Below are 21,130 nucleotides of genomic sequence, written 5' to 3' on the forward strand. Positions count from 1 at the left end.
TAAAAGTAGAATCGTCCCATGTAACCACCAAACTACATCCGATGTATTTCTACTCCGTAACAACGTAACAAACATTACAAAATGTCAGTGATCATCATAATATGTATTATACACAGGCTGTTGAGTCAACAGAAGCCTTTAATGTCTGAAATGAAAATTTCAGCCACCCAAGGTGATAATTTAATATAATATTATAGAAACTTTGTTGTTCTTCACTGCAGTGCGTGCGTGGCCTTGTTAACAATAACAAGTGAACAATTTGGTGGAACTTGTCCAAAAAAGACTGCTCATGTTGGAAAAAGTAGACGCTGAAGAAAGCTATAATTATAATCATTGTCAATTTATAGTATAATGGAACAGTTATAAGCTTAAGACTATCAACTTTCCAACAATGCATTACGATGAGAACAGAAAGTGTCTATTTTGACCTGACTATTGTGACTTTTTACTGGAGACAAAAAATCAGAATAATTATTGTGAACAAAAACGCAATTTTAAGTCAGAAGAGACTACATAGAAATGTGTGTAGTATACACATGCAATTGTTGTATTAAGTGTTCACTCCTGTTATGTCCTTTAAAATGTCACAAATTCCATCAACGTCTACTTGTGACTCTTCCAACTGCGTTTTTACCTCTCTAAACTCAGTTCTTAGTTTTTGGACAAGTTCCACCAAATTTTTCACCTGTTGTTGTAGTTCATACAAGGCCACTGCAGTGAGGAACACAAAATTTGTGAATCTAACTTGCATATAATACAGTAGTATAGTACAAATCGTCACCTTGGCCTTGGGTGGCTGAAATTTTCATTTCAGACATTGAGGGGAGGGCTTCTGTTGACTCAACAGCCTGTGTATAATGCATATGATGATCACTGACATTTCGTAATGTTTGTTACTTTGTTAGGCCACTCCAAGTGATACTCTGGTTTCTGGTCCACCCCCCGCATCAGATTTTATTCTATCTCATTATTGGATTTCTATCTCATTATTTCTACTACGCATGCGCGCAGAATGGTCCATGTGGTTACAAAATAGTGTGATAATGATATTCATTTGCAAAATAATGAGATTCATAAGGTGAAATTGATAATGACATAATGAGAAAAGCCGCCCGCCCGCATGCAATTAGAAAAACTTCAGGACCAGAAACCAGAGTGTCACTTGGAGTGGCCTTACGGAGTAGAATCTAGAAAATATTGAAAATAAACAAAACTAAAAATACATCGGATGTAGTTTGGTGGTTACATGGGACAATTCTCCTTTTAATTATTATCATAGATACATGCACCAATCTACTTCACAAAAATATGGTGAGGAAAGCAAATGCACTGACACTTTTATTTTTACAGCATCAAAACAACATTTTCAATTTTTGGTTGTAGTTGTAAAAAATACACCAGGCTTTGACAACTAAATACAATTTGTTCAATTCTGCTCTAAACTACTTACCTTGAAGTGTAGAATTGCAGCACAAAATTCCTTTATCTATGCTTCAAAAAAAGTTTTGAAATTTAACTTTGAAGTGTGCTTTCTTTAGAGTGGAAATATTGCATGCAAGCGCATAGTTGTGGTGAGAGTTAACGGGTGCTATTGTGCAAGAAAGAAAAGGTATTTCAACGCGAAATTTTGGCTGCCTGCTTTATTTTAGTTGCTTTGTATGCACAATCACTCAAAACACCATTTTTCAGAAATCAGATTTTTTTTGTGGAAACAACCCTACTCTACGTCTATTTCTTTCTTTATTCCTCCAATTAATACCGTATTTTATCTCATTGAACGATAAGACAGTATTTTATCTTATTGAAAGATGTGATAAAGAACAGAAAAAGGAGAGCCTGTGTAGAGGCTAGGATTTTATGAGTTGTCACTAGTAGATCTATTCTGTCAAGTTTTCCAGTATCCAGTGCAACTGTGCTTTATATAGATAGTGAATAACCATTATTCAAGCTCTATTTACCGTTGCAACTATCTTCTTCATTGAATTTAGGTAAGTTTAATCTTGTATTGTACACATTTATCCCTTTTTCTCTGAAATGATTAATGTTTAGGTAGTATACTTCAATATGCTTGTTGGTAAATCATGTGGTATCACCCCAAGCCAAAGAAAATTAGTCATACATCAGCTGGTAGAATTTAGTGCTAGAAAAAAGTTGAATTAAAGAGCACCACTAAAGATCCCTTTTTTGGGAATATGCTAAGCGTTACAGAAATTTTAATTTTAGGCATACATTCCCTTATGATTGGTGATCACCACAAGAGCATTAGTTTTGGATTAGGTGGATGTATAGCTTTTGTGTGCATGAATGTGTAGTCACCTATTTTTACCTCATAATTGTTATTGGCCCGGTAGTTAGATTGTGGTGAAGGGCCTGTAGGCCCGAGATATTTAACTACTACAAATGCTGTTTCATCTATATTTTATATAGCAATACCTCGCAAGCCAAAACTTACTGAGTACGCTGAAGAAAAGAAGACAGAAGAATACCCCTCCTCTCTACACCCTATACGTCACCGCCCTCGTAAATGTTATCGGCTGTTCCGGCTATATATACACCCTTGTATACCTCACCAGCTTCTCTCCATCTAAGACTGTCTGATTAGAGTGCTAAACTAATCATAATTATAGCTGTAATAATCATTTTTATCGTGTATGTTTTTGTTAATGTTGTTTGGTTTGATCCCACTCGTTTTACACTTAGAAAGCAACTGGCAGTGCTGTGGAGTGTTTTGCTGTCTCCAAGTGTATGTAATTATACTTAATGAATTGGAAATTGAAATGTACGCTCACCAGCCTAGTATTATTATATAGAAACTTCGTACAATTGATTCATCAAAAGTGAAAACAATAATTAAGAAAGTTACATGGTGTATTATGTATCTTGTCGTATGAATGATCATGGTTATTGCCTCAAACTAGTGGACTTCTTGATGGTTTTTTTTTTCATTTAATTAAGTTGGCAGCAAAAGAGAAGCCTCTGACAGTCACAAATACATTCACAATTTCAGGGAACTAAGCATCCTCTGATGATTTTATATCTACTGTGAAAAAAGTATCCAATACCACTAGCTCTGCACATTCTCCTTACTATTACCATGTACCAATGCACTGTTGATTGTGTCTCTTTCCCTATTCTTTCACCGCTTATGCAATGAGTTTTCCTCATTTGAGGCAAGAAAAGAAGACAAGAAAGCGAGGCGCGGATGTTTTCCGAGGCCCACTTCCGTTTCCAATCCCTCTCTCCTACTAGCCTCGTTCCCAGGCCTTACTTTTTCTTGCTGTTGTCACTGTTCATCCATAAACATAAGAAAGACATAGTGAGGCAGCAAAGAAAGAAATGGGCGTACAGTTAAGAAAAAGTAAGGCCTGGTTTGGGAAATCGCGTGATCCACAAGGATTTTTATGAACGTGGGAGATATGTAGCCCACAATCGTGACGTAAGGTATTCTCCCACGCATTCCGAGTAAGACTGTACTGTACTGCACTGAGACAACCACCGGCACCAAGCTGTGCTGCAAGTCAGATCAGAGAACCAGCGTGGCCAGCTCTGGTGGCAGTAGCTACCTGCTATGATAATGATGACTAAGCTATTCTACTATAGCATGTAGAAAGACACAAGAAAAGGTAATAGTGATAGAATCTAAGCACACAATCTAGACTAGTAGATCATCTAGCTAAGCTTAAGGTATAGCTAGCTATAGTGCTTGCAAACTTCCAGTTCCAAGTCCATGTCCAGCTTGCTGCAGGCAAAGTTTTACTACAGTTCATTTAGTCTAGAGAGTAGATTACCACAAATGTGTGAGTAGTTGAACTTAAATGTAAATATCTTTTGATTGGAGCATTTCTAAGAAATGGTGTTGATACCTGTGTGTAGATGAATGACTGAACTATAACATATCCAAAAATGTTCCATAGAAACATAAGATGGTGGGTTTGTGATGATTAACATAAGATGGTGGGTTTGTGATGATTAATAGAACAACAGCAAATTGTTATAGTGGGTAATCGGTTAGAGTAATAAAACACTAACTTTAAACAGCTAAGGTCTTAGACTTTTATCACGCAATAGTTTAATGGTTTAGGTATCCTGACCATCCCTTTATGGGTCTTACATATGCTCACAGTGTCTATAATTCATGATTTACCGGTTTTTAGGTACACTTTTGGTTAGAGTAATATCTTCTGAAAATTTTATAGCTTAGCTTTAAAAGTTCTCTGGTAAGTTTACAAATAAATGGGCTACATTTTGATACCAAGAACATCCTCTATGCTTATTCCATTGTTGAGATATCACTGAAAAACTACATATTCTACTATTTTCTACTGTTTTGATGACATCACAAGTGCTAACCACAAATTGATGACACTTAAATTAACCACGTAAGTGGGCGTACAATAACTGTACGCCCACTTTTAATTACGTTTGTGGTAGACCTCTGCGTGGGCAGTCCAACATCTCTAGCTCAGTATGCCCACGCTCATTTTCACCCTTCTACCACCCTTCTACCCTCACGTGACTTCCCGATACAGGCTCTCCTTTTTCCTAACTTTACGTCTATTTCTTTCTTTATTCCTCCAATTAATACCGTATTTTATCTCATTGAATGAATAATACAGTATTTTATCTTATTGAACGATTGTGATAAAGAACAGAAAAAGGAGAGCCTGTGTAGAGGCTACTCTCCTACATCTATGACCAGACTCAAGCTTTTAGGTTGAGGCGGGTATTCGAGACTACTGCATGTTGGTGCAACTTACAGAGCTCTTGTGAAACTACTCCTAAGAAGGAAATATGACATTTCTAGTAAAGTGTTTCAAACATTGCCAAGAGAATGGTAAACTTACATAGTACATGTGTAGCGTAACATAATCTGTTTTGTGGTGGATCCATGCTTGTGAGTAGAATTTGAATGCTCCTAATTTATACTAGGGATGCATTTGTGAGTCAGAAGTATGTGATCCTCTATCTGCCTACATTGTACGAGAGCTTAGCTTACAAGCCCCCTCATAACAATGACCTCAAGGACTGATAATGCATTTATCATACACATGAGTTGTGTCACATGACTATGTGCTACTGTTTCAATGTTACAGTGTTGTACAGTGCGTGAGGTGTATGCCAAGTTCACCTCCATGCCATTGTCACTGAGGTGACGAGTACTGTCTCAATACTAGCCCTTTAAAATGTACACATTTACAATCTGGCCACTTTAATTACAAGTGGTTGTTAACGTGAGCTAGTTTTGTAGTAGCTAATAGCAGATTTACTTCTGTTGGAGAGTCACATTTCATTTCTACCATTTGCTCACTGTACATGCAGGCGTATAAGTCGGTTGTCATTTGAATATTCCTTCTCTTAATTAGAGTGTGTGAGGAGGAGGTCAAGGCGAGGATGGGATTGGTGGAGTGTGTCAACCACAACCTAGTGGAGCCCTACCATCATCTACGAGAAACACGGTGACTATGTACTCTGAACCTTCATACCTTGGTTACTACACAGCTAACAAGTGTTTAAATCTAGTGCCTGGATAGTCTGTATCAGCAGTTGTATTATATAAAGTGAAACCTCCGAAAATGTGTGCAGCATTTATTTGTGACGTTTGTTCTCTGTATTGAGTCTGAGGTGGTCCTTTACAGTGGTACCTAGGAAAGTGATCTTGTAGACTGAAGCAATGTCCTTTGTAGCTACACAGAGAGATGTTTAATTGAGTGTCCTTTATTCAGAGGGTCCTTTATCAGAGGTTCCACTGGTATTCATATTGATGTTGGTACTGTGTTTCCTGTGTAGGTGAGTATGTTGCACAGATGAAGTTCACTCTGCTGCTAATGCCCAATGGACCACAAAGGTGAACATCTGAAACTCTCCTGCCTGTACAATTCATGTTGTGTAGTGCAGGCTGTGTGTATGACAGCGTTCTGTAGTGCATGAGGTTTGAGGTGTACGTACGTATGACATCATTGCCATTGTTTGTCTGGTGTGTTCATGCACTGTATTGGTTTGATTGTGTGTACACTACAACATTCAGTGATTGTCATTCCCCACAGACTCACCAGTGGCTCCTTTGACCCTGCATGAGCTAGTGTCTTCACAGCTGAAACTGGAAGACCCTCGACTGAATGTGAGTACATACAAATTAGCTCTATTGATTAGGACAGTGTGTTATTTCATGGGAAATTCTCTAAACCTGTTCCAAGGTCTGTTTCAAAGCTTTTAGAAAATCATAAAAATTGGGAAATTAGATCAATGATACTAGTTACGTCCATTGAAACCCTCCCTCCGTTTAATTGCTCCTTGGAGGGTGAGCCGGACCATGTTTGATGACTGGTTAGGCAGCCCCTCTAATTAATTAGAGGAATGCAACCCGCTAATTAAATAATAATCAGGCGTTTCTATTTCTCCCCTAATTAAGTACTTGGGGGTAAAGACATGGCCTAGCCACCAGTCATAGCTTCAGCTCAGTCATGCCCTAACCACATGCAGAGAAGTTTACCCTAACCCTTAACAACAGATATAAAGAGCAAGCATTACTATACAGTATCCTATAACAATTAAATACAGGGAATTCAAGTCCCCAAACCATTGAGCTTTTAGAAAATCATTGACAACGATGCTTATTTATAGCAAGAGCACTTATCTACTCTTGGTCACGGCCATTAAACTGCAACCCCCCCCCCCCCCATCCGTTAATTAATGGTTCGGGGACTCTTTTAGCTGCCATGCAAAACTTGAATTCCCTGTATTGAAAGTCTCTTTAAAAACTCATCAAAATTGGATAAGTTACTGCCATTGACAGTTGTTCAACCCTCCCTCTGTTTAATCAATGGTTTGGGACTCTTTTAGCTGCCATATAACTTGAATCCTTAGGTATTTAATTTTTAGTGTATAGAAAATAGCTAATGCTTGCTCTTCATATCTGTTGTTCCATATTCCGTTCCATTCCGCATTCCTCCTTTTACAACATGCCTTTCCACTTCCTCCTATTGTGTACTACCAGCCATATACAGTGTATTGTACATGTACTGAGTCTATTTGTTCACATTACACGTACTTAGGTCTCCAGTGTGTGGGCGTATCATGCTCTAACCATTTCCTCTCTCCTGCAGGTAACGCTGGCTACAGTGTGCTGGTGAGCTGCAGTGAGAAGATAGTCCAGTCACTCTCTGAGGACCCGAAGGCCTTGGCCCTCCACCTCCTGTCAGCTGGGCTCATCACTGTGTCCATTCTTGAGAAAACCAACGAGTATGTGAATGAGACCAAGAGAGAGAAGGCCACCAGACTGTACACTGCCCTGCTGGGTGTGGTCAAACACCACCCCCACAAGTACCACGAGTTTGTCTCCACTCTCAGACTCAACCCACTACACACTGACTTGGTCACACAATTAGATAGCAAGTACACGTAGTTTGTCTACACGTACGTACATATACATAATTTATGATTATTACGATTGTGCGTACCATCATTCTTTTTGTACTTGAGATTGACCTTGAATTTATACATGTACTCACTTAATTGTTGCATGTTTGAGCTGAAGCTGTGAAAGTGTAATTATTATTGCATATTAATCAAACATGAATGTCAGTAAGGAGGGGTCCAAACAAAGGGGCGTGGCTACTATCCAAGAAAATGGACGTACACAATGCTGCCAGTGTTGGTGATTTGAGTGCTTTAAAATATGCCATCAAGAGAGGAGAGGATGTCAACAGTGTGAAGGTAAGCTGGTTTGTGGGTATGTAGAGTTGAAGCTGTGAAAGTCTGTTTTTGCTACTGTCATGCTAATTAATAATAATATACGAATGTACGATATCCCTTGATTCCATGCTTTAGTCTTGTCCCCAAATATTGTCTGTCTACCTCAAATGAGAGGTAAGGTCATCGGTCACCATACAGCTGTATTTCAGGCTACATAATTTATAGTAATGAGGGAGCAAACCACTTCAGAACCATACTGTGGTGATAGATAGTTGATGCATGTGCTCTGTCACCAGAATAACTGTAGACATGGAAAATTGAATTTGGTGCGACTATTATTTTTGGTCGTGTGTAGATTTTAATCTGCTGTCGCTCAACTACGAGCTAGCTTGCTGAAAGGTTAGAGTTAGTGTTATGTACTTTTGTGCGTGGATGGATGATGTCAGATGCAACCACTCTTTATTATGCTAATCCCTTTCCTTTATGGTCTATCACACAGATGTGTTATCTTGTATGCTCTAACTCTTGTAGGATGGGCAGACTCCACTCTGTTGGGCAGCCTATAAAGGGCACACTGACTGTGTTAAAAAACTGCTCTCCTCAGGAGCCGTGGTGGACCTGGCTGACAAGGTTAGTGTCTGATACTAAACTGATGTGTTTATATAGGCAGCATGTTTGTGACCATCACATCATTAAGAATTATTTACATGTACCGTACTCACCTGAAAATACACCCCCTTCGAATTTACGCCCCCCTAGCCAGAGCAGGAAATGTATTGCAGAGGTATTTTCTACCTCAATAATACGCCCCCTAACCCCATCTAATTATGGCAGGTTCAATAATAGCTCCTGTTAGATCTAAACATAGTTTTATCAGAGGAGGTTGGCCACGTGTCATCATTTATGTGACGTCTCTGCTCACGTTACCATAGATACTGAACAACTATAAAGAAAATTATGGCTACTCTTGTTTTGCTGAGCTTATAACACCTGACTAGCTGTGTATGTTGTCTGGTTGGACCAGGATTAGCTAGACTATAGGGTAGAGTGTAGTTCAGCGGTGCTGTATGCAGCTTGCACTGTACTGGCTGGCAAGAATCTAGTAAACACTGTATGCACTGATAACTCGTCAGAATGGAGGGGATCGCTGGGGATCGGGTTGGTTAATGAAAGCTCAAAGTAGCCAGAGTTGTGTAAATTTTGCCTTCAGTCTCCAATGACCGTGCAACACCAGCTAGAAGTTTACATAGAAATCATTGTCAATAAGCTGTGCCCACTCAGCAAAAAGTGGTGCACGTGATCGTGTCCAACCTCCTCTGTAGTTTTATAGTAGCTGGACGAGCAAGAGTTAGCTAGCTACAGATCTACCGACAGTTAGTGTGGCCGAGAAGAGTCACCCACCTCCACCTACCACCACGATTAACCGCGTGCACTTAAAACTAATGTCAATCTGTGCAAGGTCAAAGGTAAACAAGTAATGTCTGCATTCTAACTAAGGCAACGTATTAATTACTTTAGTTGAAGTGACCATTGATGAGGTGGGTTGGTCCTACTATACTATCCTATAGTGATTCTAGACACTCTTCAAGAGTAGCTCTAGGACCAAATCCAACCTACCTGCACTGTGCATCGATGGCCATTTCAGCAAAATTAAATACGTTGCGTTATATAAGTAGTCGTTGACCTTGTGCAGACTGACCTGAACACTTGTTGGCGGTTCTTTGTTCCTTTACTTTATTTATGGTCTATCACACGATGTGTTGTAACTGCATGCTCTCACTCTTGTAGAATGGGGACACTCCACTCTATTGGGCAGCCAGGAGAGGGAACACTGACTGTGTTATGGAGCTGCTCTCCTCAGGAGCCATGGTAGACCTGGCTAACAAAGTGAGTACCTGATACTAAACTGATGTGTCTATAGTACGGTGGTCCTGAGGTACACACATAGTAGGCTCGAGGTTACGGCAATTCTCTACGTCAATTCAACTGAGGTCAGCTCCATTGAACTGAGGCTATGGCAATTCACTAATTAATAAGAAGAGGTTTTCAATATTGCAAAATTAGAAATGAGTGTCCAATTATCTCCAAACAAGTTTGTGAAGAACTAAGGTGGTGGATTAGTGCTAACGGAATAGTTACCTATAGGCTAGCTAATGACTCTATATACCGTTGAGGTCTGTAGCCTCTGCTTTAGCCATGACACAGACAGACAGAGTATGATTTTCTATTTAAAACACACCTGATATAATTATTTCTAGGGAGTTAAATTGACGTAGAGAATTGCCGTAGCCTCGAGCCTACTATGTGTGTACCTCAGGGCCACCGTACTATAGGCAGCATGTTCGTGACCATGCATGTACATACAATTATGGACGTTGCCGGCATTTTGAATTAAAATTAACCTTATTATGTTTTGCCTATAAGATATACTTATCTTGCTTGTGTTTAAGTTGATAAACTGGGCTACATACATTTTCTTGCATGTTGTACTCTATTACCGATTAAAATCATAGACTATAATTATAGTGATACATTGTACAGTATATACTAGCCTCGTTCTCAGGCCGAGGTGTCTCTAAAATAACGCTAGATCGCCATGCAACTAGGCCTAGGGAAGATTGCATATGGGCGTGGTTTCAATTTGTTCAGATCCAACAAATTTTGATGATTTTTCCGTAAAAGCTGCCGTAATCACAAAAATAGCTCCATGTTACAAAGCTAACCTAGCTAACTAGCTAGCTATAGGTATTAGATCTAGGTGGTAGCTATCAAGTTGTGTCAAACAAGAGGCCCCCCTCAATGAGCGTCAGGTCCAAGCTGTCAACTCCAGTGTGAAGGAAGGGACATTTTGTGTGGTTCCCTACTGTGCTACCAGTTGCTGCAGACAATGAACTTGGAAGCCATTAGCTCGATCTATCTGGACATATAGCATAGGTGTATTTTGTGTTGCTAGGGTTATAAACTAGTTATGACACGTTCACTCGGGATGCATGGTGTATATTGCACTCAGCCCTCAGGCCAATATCATATTCTTTGTCATTTCTCTAGCTGTATTTTCATTATGGACATAATTTTACAATATACCAGATACAATCTATCCCAGGCCTAGTTGGTGACCTAGCATTATTTTAGAGACAACTCTGCCTGGGAACGAGGCTAAGTATATACATGCAGTTGTAGATGTACTGTACAATGTATTATGAACTTACGTGTGCTGACAATTATATTTCCTTGTGGATTGTATAGTGCTTTAAACTGACGTACTAGCCGGTTTATTTACATGTACTGTACTAGCTGGCTTAATATGTATGACTGTTGTGCTTGTGTTCTCACTCTAGGATGTGGTTGGAAATGTAGAGCAGTGAATGTCTGTATTGTTCAATGTACATTCATATTGTGTTGTCACTGTCTCTACTCTTGCAGTATGGGAACACTCCACTCATGAAGGCAGCCAGTGAAGGTCACACTGACTGTATTAGGGAGCTGCTCTCCTCAGGAGCCGTGGTGGACCTGGCTGACAAGGTGAGTATCTGATACTAAACTGATGTGTCTATATAGACAGCATGTTCGTGACCATCACATCATTAGGAATTATTTACATGTACCGTACTCACCCGAAAATATACACCCCCTTTGAATTTACGCCCCCCACTAGCCAGAGCAGGAAATGTATTGCAGAGGTATTTTCTATCTCAATAATACGCCCCCTAACCCCATCTAATTATGGCAGGTTCAATAATAGCTCCTGTTAGATCTAAACATAGTTTTATCAGAGGAGGTTGGCCACGTGTCATCATTTATGTGACGTCTCTGCTCACGTTACCATAGATACTGAACAACTATAAAGAAAGTTATGGCTACTCTTGTTTTGCTGAGCTTATAACACCTGACTAGCTGTGTATGTTGTCTGGTTGGACCAGGATTAGCTAGACTATAGGGTAGAGTGTAGTTCAGCGGTGCTGTATGCAGCTTGCACTGTACTGGCTGGCAAGAATCTAGTAAACACTGTATGCACTGATAACTCGTCAGAATGGAGGGGATCGCTGGGGATCGGGTTGGTTAATGAAAGCTCAAAGTAGCCAGAGTTGTGTAAATTTTGCCTTCAGTCTCCAATGACCGTGCAACACCAGCTAGAAGTTTACATAGAAATCATTGTCAATAAGCTGTGCCCACTCAGCAAAAAGTGGTGCACGTGATCGTGTCCAACCTCCTCTGTAGTTTTATAGTAGCTGGACGAGCAAGAGTTAGCTAGCTACAGATCTACCGACAGTTAGTGTGGCCGAGAAGAGTCACCCACCTCCACCTACCACCACGATTAACCGCGTGCACTTAAAACTAATGTCAATCTGTGCAAGGTCAAAGGTAAACAAGTAATGTCTGCATTCTAACTAAGGCAACGTATTAATTACTTTAGTTGAAGTGACCATTGATGAGGTGGGTTGGTCCTACTATACTATCCTATAGTGATTCTAGACACTCTTCAAGAGTAGCTCTAGGACCAAATCCAACCTACCTGCACTGTGCATCGATGGCCATTTCAGCAAAATTAAATACGTTGCGTTAATTAGAATGCAGACAACCTTGTGCAGACTGACCTGAAAATTTATTCTGTGTTCCTTTACTTTATTTATGATCTATCACACAGACGTTTTGTCAAAAGTTATTATATAATTATGCTCTCACTCTTGTAGCATGGGAAGACTCCACTCATGAGGGCAGCCAGTGGAGGTCACACTGACTGTATTAGGGAGCTGCTCTCCTCAGGAGCCGTGGTGGACCTGGCTGACAAGGTGAGTATCTGATACTAAACTGATGTGTCTATAGTACGGTGGCCCTGAGGTACACACATAGTAGGCTCGAGGCTACGGCAATTCTCTACATCAATTCAACTGAGGTCAGCTCCATTGAACTGAGGCTATGGCAATTCACTAATTAATGTACTTTTATAAGAAGATGTCTAATAAAATTATTACAAAATCAGATATGAGTCTCCAAGCATCTCCAAGCAAGTTTGTGAAGAACTAAGGGGGTGGATTAGTGCTAACGGAATAGTTACCTATAGGCTAGCTAATGACTCTATATACCGTTGAGGTCTGTAGCCTCTGCTTTAGCCATGACACAGACAGACAGAGTATGATTTTCTATTTAAAACACACCTGATATAATTATTTCTAGGGAGTTGAATTGACGTAGAGAATTGTCATAGCCTCGAGCCTACTATGTGTGTACCTCAGGGCCTCCGTACTATAGGCAGCATGTTCGTGACCATGCATGTACGTACAATTATGGACGTTGCCGGCATTTTGAATTAAAATTAACCTTATTATGTTTTGCCTATAAGATGTACTTATCTTGCTTATTAATTTTGTGTTTAAGTTGATAAACTGGGCTACATACATTTTCTTGCATGTTGTACTCTATTACCGATTAAAATCATAGACTATAATTATAGTGATACATTGTACAGTATATACTAGCTTCGTTCCCAGGCCGAGGTGTCTCTAAAATAACGCTAGATCGCCATGCAACTAGGCCTAGGGAAGATTGCATATGGGCGTGGTTTCAATTTGTTCAGATCCAACAAATTTTGATGATTTTTCCGTAAAAGCTGCCGTAATCACAAAAATAGCTCCATGTTACAAAGCTAACCTAGCTAGCTAGCTAGCTAGGTATTAGATCTAGGTGGTAGCTATCAAGTTGTGTCAAACAAGAGGCCCCCCTCAATGAGCGTCAGGTCCAAGCTGTCAACTCCAGTGTGAAGGAAGGGACATTTTGTGTGGTTCCCTACTGTGCTACCAGTTGCTGCAGACAATGAACTTGGAAGCCATTAGCTCGATCTATCTGGACATATAGCATAGGTGTAGCCTCTACACAGGCTCTCCTTTTTCTGTTCTTTATCACAATCGTTCAATAAGATAAAATACTGTATTATTCGTTCAATGAGATAAAATACGGTATTAATTGGAGGAATAAAGAAAGAAATAGACGTAAAGTTAGGAAAAAGGAGAGCCTGTATCGGGAAGTCGCGTGAGGGTAGAAGGGTGGTAGAAGGGTGAAAATGAGCGTGGGCATACTGAGCTAGAGATGTTGGACTGCCCACGCAGAGGTCTACGACTAGTAAAACTTTGCCTGCTGCAAGCTGGACATGGACTTGGAACTGGAAGTTTGCAAGCACTATAGCTAGCTATACCTTAGGCTTAGCTAGATGATCTACTAGTCTAGATTGTGTGTTTAAATTCTATCACTATTACCTTTTCTTGTGTCTTTCTACATGCTATAGTAGAATAGCTTAGTCATCATTATCATATAGCAGGTAGCTACTGCCACCAGAGCTGGCCACGCTGGTTCTCTGATCTGACTTGCAGCACAGCTTGGTGGTTGTCTCAGTGCAGTACAGTACAGTCTTACTCGGAATGCGTGGGAGAATACCTTACGTCACGATTGTGGGCTACATATCGCCCACGTTCATAAAAATCCTTGTGGATCACGCGATTTCCCAAACCAGGCCTTACGTTTTCTTAACTGTACGCCCATTTCTTTCTTTGCTGCCTCACTATGTCTTTCTTATGTTTATGGATGAACAGTGACAACAGCAAGAAAAAGTAAGGCCTGGGAACGAGGCTAGCATAGGTGTATTTTGTGTTGCTAGGGTTATAAACTAGTTATAACACGTGCACTCGGGATGCATGGTGTATATTGCACTCAGCCCTCAGGCCAATATCATATTTTTTGTCATTTCTCTAGCTGTATTTTCATTATGGACATAATTTTACAATATACCAGATACCATGTATCCCAGGCCTAGTTGGTGACCTAGCATTATTTTAGAGACAACTCTGCCTGGGAACGAGGCTAAGTATATACATGCAGTTGTAGATGTACTGTACAATGTATTATGAACTTACGTGTGCTGACAATTATATTTCCCTGTGGATTGTAGTGCTTTAAACTGACGTACTAGCCGGTTTATTTACATGTACTGTACTAGCTGGCTTAATATGTATGACTGTTGTGCTTGTGTTCTCACTCTAGGATGTGGTTGGAAATGTAGAGCAGTGAATGTCTGTATTGTTCAATGTACATTCATATTGTGTTATCACTGTCTCCACTCTTGCAGGATGGGTGGACTCCACTCTCTATCGCAGCCCTGAACGATAACACTGACTGTATTAGAGAGCTGCTCTCCTCAGGAGCCGTGGTAGACCTGGCTAGCAAAGTGAGTACCTGATACTAAACTGATGTGTCTATAGTACGGTGGTCCTGAGGTACACACATAGTAGGCTCGAGGCTACGGTAATTCTCTACATCAATTCAACTGAGGTCAGCTCCATTGAACTGAGGCTATGGCAATTCACTAATTAATGTACTTTTATAAGAAGAGGTTTTCAATATTGCAAAATCAGAAATGAGTGTCCAATCATCTCTAAACAAGTTTGTGAAGAACTAAGGGGGTGGATTAGTGCTAACGGAATAGTTACCTATAGGCTAGCTAATGACTCTATATACCGTTGAGGTCTGTAGCCTCTGCTTTAGCCATGACACAGACAGACAGAGTATGATTTTCTATTTAAAACACACCTGACATAATTATTTCTAGGGAGTTGAATTGATGTAGAGGATTGCCATAGCCTCGAGCCTACTATGTGTGTACCTCAGGGCCTCCGTACTATAGGCAGCATGTTCGTGACCATGCATGTACGTACAATTATGGACGTTGCCGGCATTTTGAATTAAAATTAACCTTATTATGTTTTGCCTATAAGATGTACTTATCTTGCTTATTAATTTTGTGTTTAAGTTGATAAACTGGGCTACATACATTTTCTTGCATGTTGTACTCTATTACCGATTAAAATCATAGACTATAATTATAGTGATACATTATACAGTATATACTAGCCTCGTTCCCAGGCCGAGGTGTCTCTAAAATAACGCTAGATCACCATGCAACTAGGCCTGGGGAAGATTGCATATGGGCGTGGTTTCAATTTGTTCAGATCCAACAAATTTCAATGATTTTTCCGTAAAAGCTGCCGTAATCACAAAAATAGCTCCGTGTTACAAAGCTAACCTAGCTAGCTAGCTAGCTAGGTATTAGATCTAGGTGGTAGCTATCAAGTTGTGTCAAACAAGAGGCCCCCCTCAATGAGCGTCAGGTCCAAGCTGTCAACTCCAGTGTGAAGGAAGGGACATTTTGTGTGGTTCCCTACTGTGCTACCAGTTGCTGCAAACAATGAACTTGGAAGCCATTAGCTCGATCTACCTGGACATATAGCATAGGTGTATTTTGTGTTGTTAGGGTTATAAACTAGTTATGACACGTGCACTCGGGATGCATGGTGTATATTGCACTCAGCCCTCGGGCCAATATCATATTTCTTTGTCATTTCTCTAGCTGTATTTTCATTATGGGCATTAATTGTACAATATACCAGATATACGATCTATCCCAGGCCTAGTTGGCAACCTAGCATTATTTTAGAGACAACTCGGCCTGGGAACGAGGCTAAGTATATACATGCAGTTGTAGATGTACTGTACAATGTATTATGAACTTACATGTGCTGACAATTACATTTCCCTGTGGATTTTAGTGCTTTAAACTGACGTACTAGCCGGTTTATTTACATGTACTGTACTAGCTGGCTTAATACGTATGACTGTTGTGCTTGTGTTCTCACTCTAGGATGTGGTTGGAAATGTAGAGCAGTGAATGTCTGTATTGTTCAATGTACATTCATATTGTGTTGTCACTGTCTCCACTCTTGCAGGATGGTAAGACTCCACTCATGAAGGCAGCCAGTGAAGGGCACACTGACTGTATTAGGGAGCTGCTCTCCTCAGGAGCCGTGGTGGACCTGGCTGACAAGGTGAGTATCTGATACTAAACTGATGTGTCTATAGTACGGTGGCCGGCCCTGAGGTACACACATAGTAGGCTCGAGGTTACGGCAATTCTCTACGTCAATTCAACTGAGGTCAGCTCCATTGAACTGAGCAATTCACTACTTTTATAAGAAGATGTCTAATATTACAAAATCAGATATGAGTCTCCAAGCATCTCCAAGCAAGTTTGTGAAGAACTAAGGGGGTGGATTAGTGCTAACGGAATAGTTACATGTACCTATAGGCTGGCTAATGACTCTATATACCGTTGAGGTCTGTAGCCTCTGCTTTAGCCATGACAGACAGACAGAGTATGAATTTCTATTTAAAACACACCTGATATAATTATTTCTAGGGAGTTGAATTGACGTAGAGAATTGCCGTAGCCTTGAGCCTACTATGTGTGTACCTCAGGGCCACTGTACTATAGGCAGCATGTTTGTGACCATGCATGTACGTACAATTATGGACGTTGCCGGAATTTTGAATTAAAATTAACCTTATTATGTTTTGCCTATAAGATGTACTTATCTTCCTTATTAATTTTGTGTTTAAGTTGATAAACTGGGCTACATACATTTTCTTGCATGTTGTACTCTATTACCGATTAAAATCATAGACTATAATTATAGTGATACATTATACAGTATATACTAGCCTCGTTCTCAGGCCGAGGTGTCTCTAAAATAACGCTAGATCGCCATGCAACTAGGCCTGGGGAAGATTGCATATGGACGTGGTTTTAATTTGTTTAGATCCAACAAATTTCAATGATTTTTCCGTAAAAGCTACCGTAATCACAAAAATAGCTCTGTGTTACAAAGCTAACCTAGCTAACTAGCTAGCTACTGTAGGTATTAGATCTAGGTGGTAGCTATCAAGTTGTGTCGAACAAGAGGCCCCCTTCAATGAGCGTTAGGTCCAAGCTGTCAACTCCAGTGTGAAGGAAGGGACATTTTGTGTGGTTCCCTACTGTGCTACCAGTTGCTGCAGACAATGAACTTGGAAGCCATTAGCTCGATCTACCTGGACATATAGCATAGGTGTATTTTGTGTTGCTAGGGTTATAAACTAGTTATGACATGTGCACTCGGGATGCATGGTGTATATTGCAAGCTAGAAGTTTACATTGTCAATAAGCTGTGCCAGCTCAGTAAAAAGTGGTGCAAGTGATCGTGTCCAACCTCCTCTGTAGTTTTATATAGTAGCTGGACGAGCAAGAGTTAGCTAGCTACAGATCTACCGACAGTTAGTGTTCCTACGGTGGCCGAGAAGAGTCACCCGCCTCCGCCTACCACCACAATTAACCGCGCGCACTTAAAACTAATGTGAATCTGCACAAGGTCAATGAATAATGTCTGCATTTGAATTAACGCATTAATTAGCTAATGCAGACATTATTCGTTGACCTTGTGCAGACTGACCTGAACACTTGTTGGCGGTTCTTTGTTCCTTTACTTTATTTACATGTATGGTCTATCACACAGATGTGTTGTAACTGCATGCTCTCACTCTTGTAGGATGGGAACACTCCACTCATAGCGGCAGCCAGGGAAGGGAACACTGACTGTGTTAGGGAGCTGCTCTCCTCAGGAGCCATGGTGGACCTGGCTAATAAGGTGAGTACCTGATACTAAACTGATGTGTCTATAGTACGGTGGTCCTGAGGTACACACATAGTAGGCTCGAGGCTACGGCAATTCTCTACGTCAATTCAACTGCGGTCAGCTCCATTGAACTGAGGCTATGGCAATTCACTAATTAATGTACTTTTATAAGAAGAGGTTTTCAATATTGCAAAATTAGAAATGAGTGTCCAATCATCTCCAAACAAGTTTGTGAAGAACTAAGGGGGTGGATTAGTGCTAACGGAATAGTTACCTATAGGCTAGCTAATGACTCTATATACCGTTGAGGTCTGTAGCCTCTGCTTTAGCCATGACACAGACAGACAGAGTAGGATTTTCTATTTAAAACACACCTGATATAATTATTTCTAGGGAGTTGAATTGACGTAGAGAATTGCCGTAGCCTCGAGCCTACTATGCGTGTACCTCAGGGCCACCGTACTATAGGCAGCATGTTCGTGACCATGCATGTACGTACAATTATGGACGTTGCCGGCATTTTGAATTAAAATTAACCTTATTATGTTTTGCCTATAAGATGCATTTATCTTGCTTATTAATTTTGTGTTTAAGTTGATAAACTGGGCTACATACATTTTCTTGCATGTTGTACTCTATTACCGATTAAAATCATAGACTATAATTATAGTGATACATTGTACAGTATATACTAGCCTCGTTCTCAGGCCGAGGTGTCTCTAAAATAACGCTAGATCGCCATGCAACTAGGCCTGGGGAAGATTGCATATGGGCGTGGTTTCAATTTGTTCAGATCCAATAAATTTCAATGATTTTTCCGTAAAAGCTGCCGTAATCACAAAAATAGCTCCGTGTTACAAAGCTAACCTAGCTAACTAGCTAGCTAGGTATTAGATCTAGGTGGTAGCTATCAAGTTGTGTCAAACAAGAGGCCCCCCTCAATGAGCGTCAGGTCCAAGCTGTCAACTCCAGTGTGAAGGAAGGGACATTTTGTGTGGTTCCCTACTGTGCTACCAGTTGCTGCAGACAATGAACTTGGAAGCCATTAGCTCGATCTACCTGGACATATAGCATAGGTGTATTTTGTGTTGCTAGGGTTATAAACTAGTTATGACACGTGCACTTAGGGGAGCAACATAATTATTAGAAACGCTTCATCACTATCTAATTAGCGAGGTTGCACCCCTCTAATTAATTAGAGGGGCTTCCTAACTATATTAACGGCCCTCAGTCATGGTCCGGCTCACCCTCCAAGGAGCGTTGCGGTAATGGGTAGCTGTACTCATCAGTACCTAGAATGACGTATATCTTCGTAGTGGTATTGGTATCTAATTGGGTGCATGGCTTGCATATTTATTACTGGACGTACAGTAGATTAATATGCAATTATCGTTGCCAGTATTGCTCTGTCAGCAAAGTACATGTCATACGCATTAGACCATTTACCTCTTACAATGTACGTCTCATCCCTTTATATGATCATCATCACAGGATGGACGGACTGCTCTGATGATGGCCAAGAGATCACATCGCTCTAACCCTTCAGTAATAAAGCTGCTTGAAGAAGCTTCTGAATCACATGTGAGTCCATACCTCAATAATGCACACACTGCATGATCATGATGGTGTTTTAGTTTATTGTGCCGAATAATTAAATAGTGCATACATTATTATATGTACATCGAATAAAGATTCTTTTTTACGAGTATTTTGCTATTTTGACAATTTAAGATCATAAGCTCATACTTTTAAATACTGTCGATTAACTGCAATGGAGTGCAAACTACAGTTCCAATATTACACCCTCCTAAACAAGCATGAATACCATTACATGTGCCCCCCCCCCACACACACACACACACACACACACACACACACACACACACACACACAGTCACATCCGCAGTCTGTTCCAGTCCTACCCAAGAACTGGAATGTCGTTACTGACACAGAAACGTGAGTGACTATTGCACAGTTTAGTCACTAGCTTTTATGAATGTGAGTCAACTTTAGGAAGAAGCCAGTCTACCAGAACAAGGCAGCAGGGGAAACCCTCTCCACACCACCTGGATGTAAGTGTGTGCTTGTGCTGTATCCAGCACATGGTTCTGTGTGTTTTACCTCCTGTGTAGATCCCCTGCACCAAACCTCCGCACACCCTGATGTCACTTTTTTTGACGAGCCTCAAGAGAAGGAGTTCACCTCCAGTGGTGGCCATGCTGACTTTGACAATGGAGTTCAAGTGACTGTTCCAGCTAATGCTGTCCCAGCAGGGACCTCTGTGGGCATTAAAGTCCAACCCGGCCTTGCCTCCAATGATGTCTTTGTGATACCTGAGGGCATTCAATCTGCCAGTCCGTCCTACTTGATCTCTGGTGAAGGTCTAAACGGAGAGGTGACCCTGAGCATGGAGCATCATGTACGAGTGTCCACCCAACAAGAAGCTGATGACCTCCTCTTTCTCCAAGCTAACTCGTCTCCCAAGAGATCTGATTCTCATAGTGTCTATGAGTACCAAGAAATACCAGAGGGGAGGTCAGAGTTCTCTCCTGGAGGGAACACTGGGAGACTTACGCTGGGCACACGACTGAAGAACTTCTTCAAAATTGGACGGAAAAATAGAGGTTAATATTTGAAAAATGAATGACTTCCAATTGAACGATTATATTACATGTACAGGCAATACTGACGGTAACCTCTACACTGTCAGAGTCTACCGGTCTCCTCCACACACAACTGGGGACAGGCTAGCCATCATTGTAGCCAGTCTCTCTGGGAGCTTATACGCTAAGGTAAGATAGCTCAATTGAAGTGTGCTCATTTTATATACCTACAGTTTCTGGAGACGCTTGATACAGTGTTGATCCCACGAGACTATCCCAATGTGTCGAGAGAAGCGGCTGACAGGACAACTCAAGGATCACTGACGTTTGTTGATATGTGTG

At 40.7% G+C, this 21,130-nt stretch overlaps 2 protein-coding genes and 1 long non-coding RNA gene across 13 annotated transcripts in view; 2 read left to right on the plus strand and 1 right to left on the minus strand.

Annotated features, from left to right (window-relative positions):
* LOC135334000 (uncharacterized) overlaps positions 1 to 7,512 on the plus strand; it is a 28,527-nt gene extending 21,015 nt beyond the window's left edge. For 2 of the 11 annotated variants that reach the window (XM_064529041.1, XM_064529038.1), the window contains 3 exons: positions 5,364 to 5,456; positions 5,788 to 5,845; positions 7,104 to 7,512. In XM_064529041.1, the coding sequence (XP_064385111.1) occupies positions 5,833 to 5,845; positions 7,104 to 7,402 (312 nt within the window). In that variant the 5' untranslated portion in view covers positions 5,364 to 5,456; positions 5,788 to 5,832 and the 3' untranslated portion in view covers positions 7,403 to 7,512. The other 9 variants (XM_064529040.1, XM_064529036.1, XM_064529039.1 and 6 more) reach the window with 9 other exon arrangements.
* LOC135333966 (uncharacterized) overlaps positions 1 to 21,130 on the plus strand; it is a 71,756-nt gene that overhangs the window by 17,151 nt on the left and 33,475 nt on the right. Inside the window, exons 5-9 of the mRNA XM_064528997.1 lie at positions 9,481 to 9,579; positions 11,116 to 11,214; positions 12,384 to 12,482; positions 14,810 to 14,908; positions 16,464 to 16,562. Coding sequence (XP_064385067.1) covers positions 9,481 to 9,579; positions 11,116 to 11,214; positions 12,384 to 12,482; positions 14,810 to 14,908; positions 16,464 to 16,562 — 495 coding nt within the window. The remainder of the gene's footprint in view (positions 1 to 9,480; positions 9,580 to 11,115; positions 11,215 to 12,383; positions 12,483 to 14,809; positions 14,909 to 16,463; positions 16,563 to 21,130) is intronic.
* Positions 454 to 3,383, minus strand: LOC135334005 (uncharacterized). The gene is made up of 3 exons (XR_010394164.1): positions 1,451 to 3,383; positions 782 to 848; positions 454 to 711 (listed from the first exon to the last, which is right to left on the minus strand). It is a non-coding gene; the product is annotated as an uncharacterized LOC135334005 (long non-coding RNA).

Source organism: Halichondria panicea, chromosome 3 (genome assembly GCF_963675165.1).
Source record: "Halichondria panicea chromosome 3, odHalPani1.1, whole genome shotgun sequence".
NCBI lineage: Eukaryota > Metazoa > Porifera > Demospongiae > Suberitida > Halichondriidae > Halichondria > Halichondria panicea.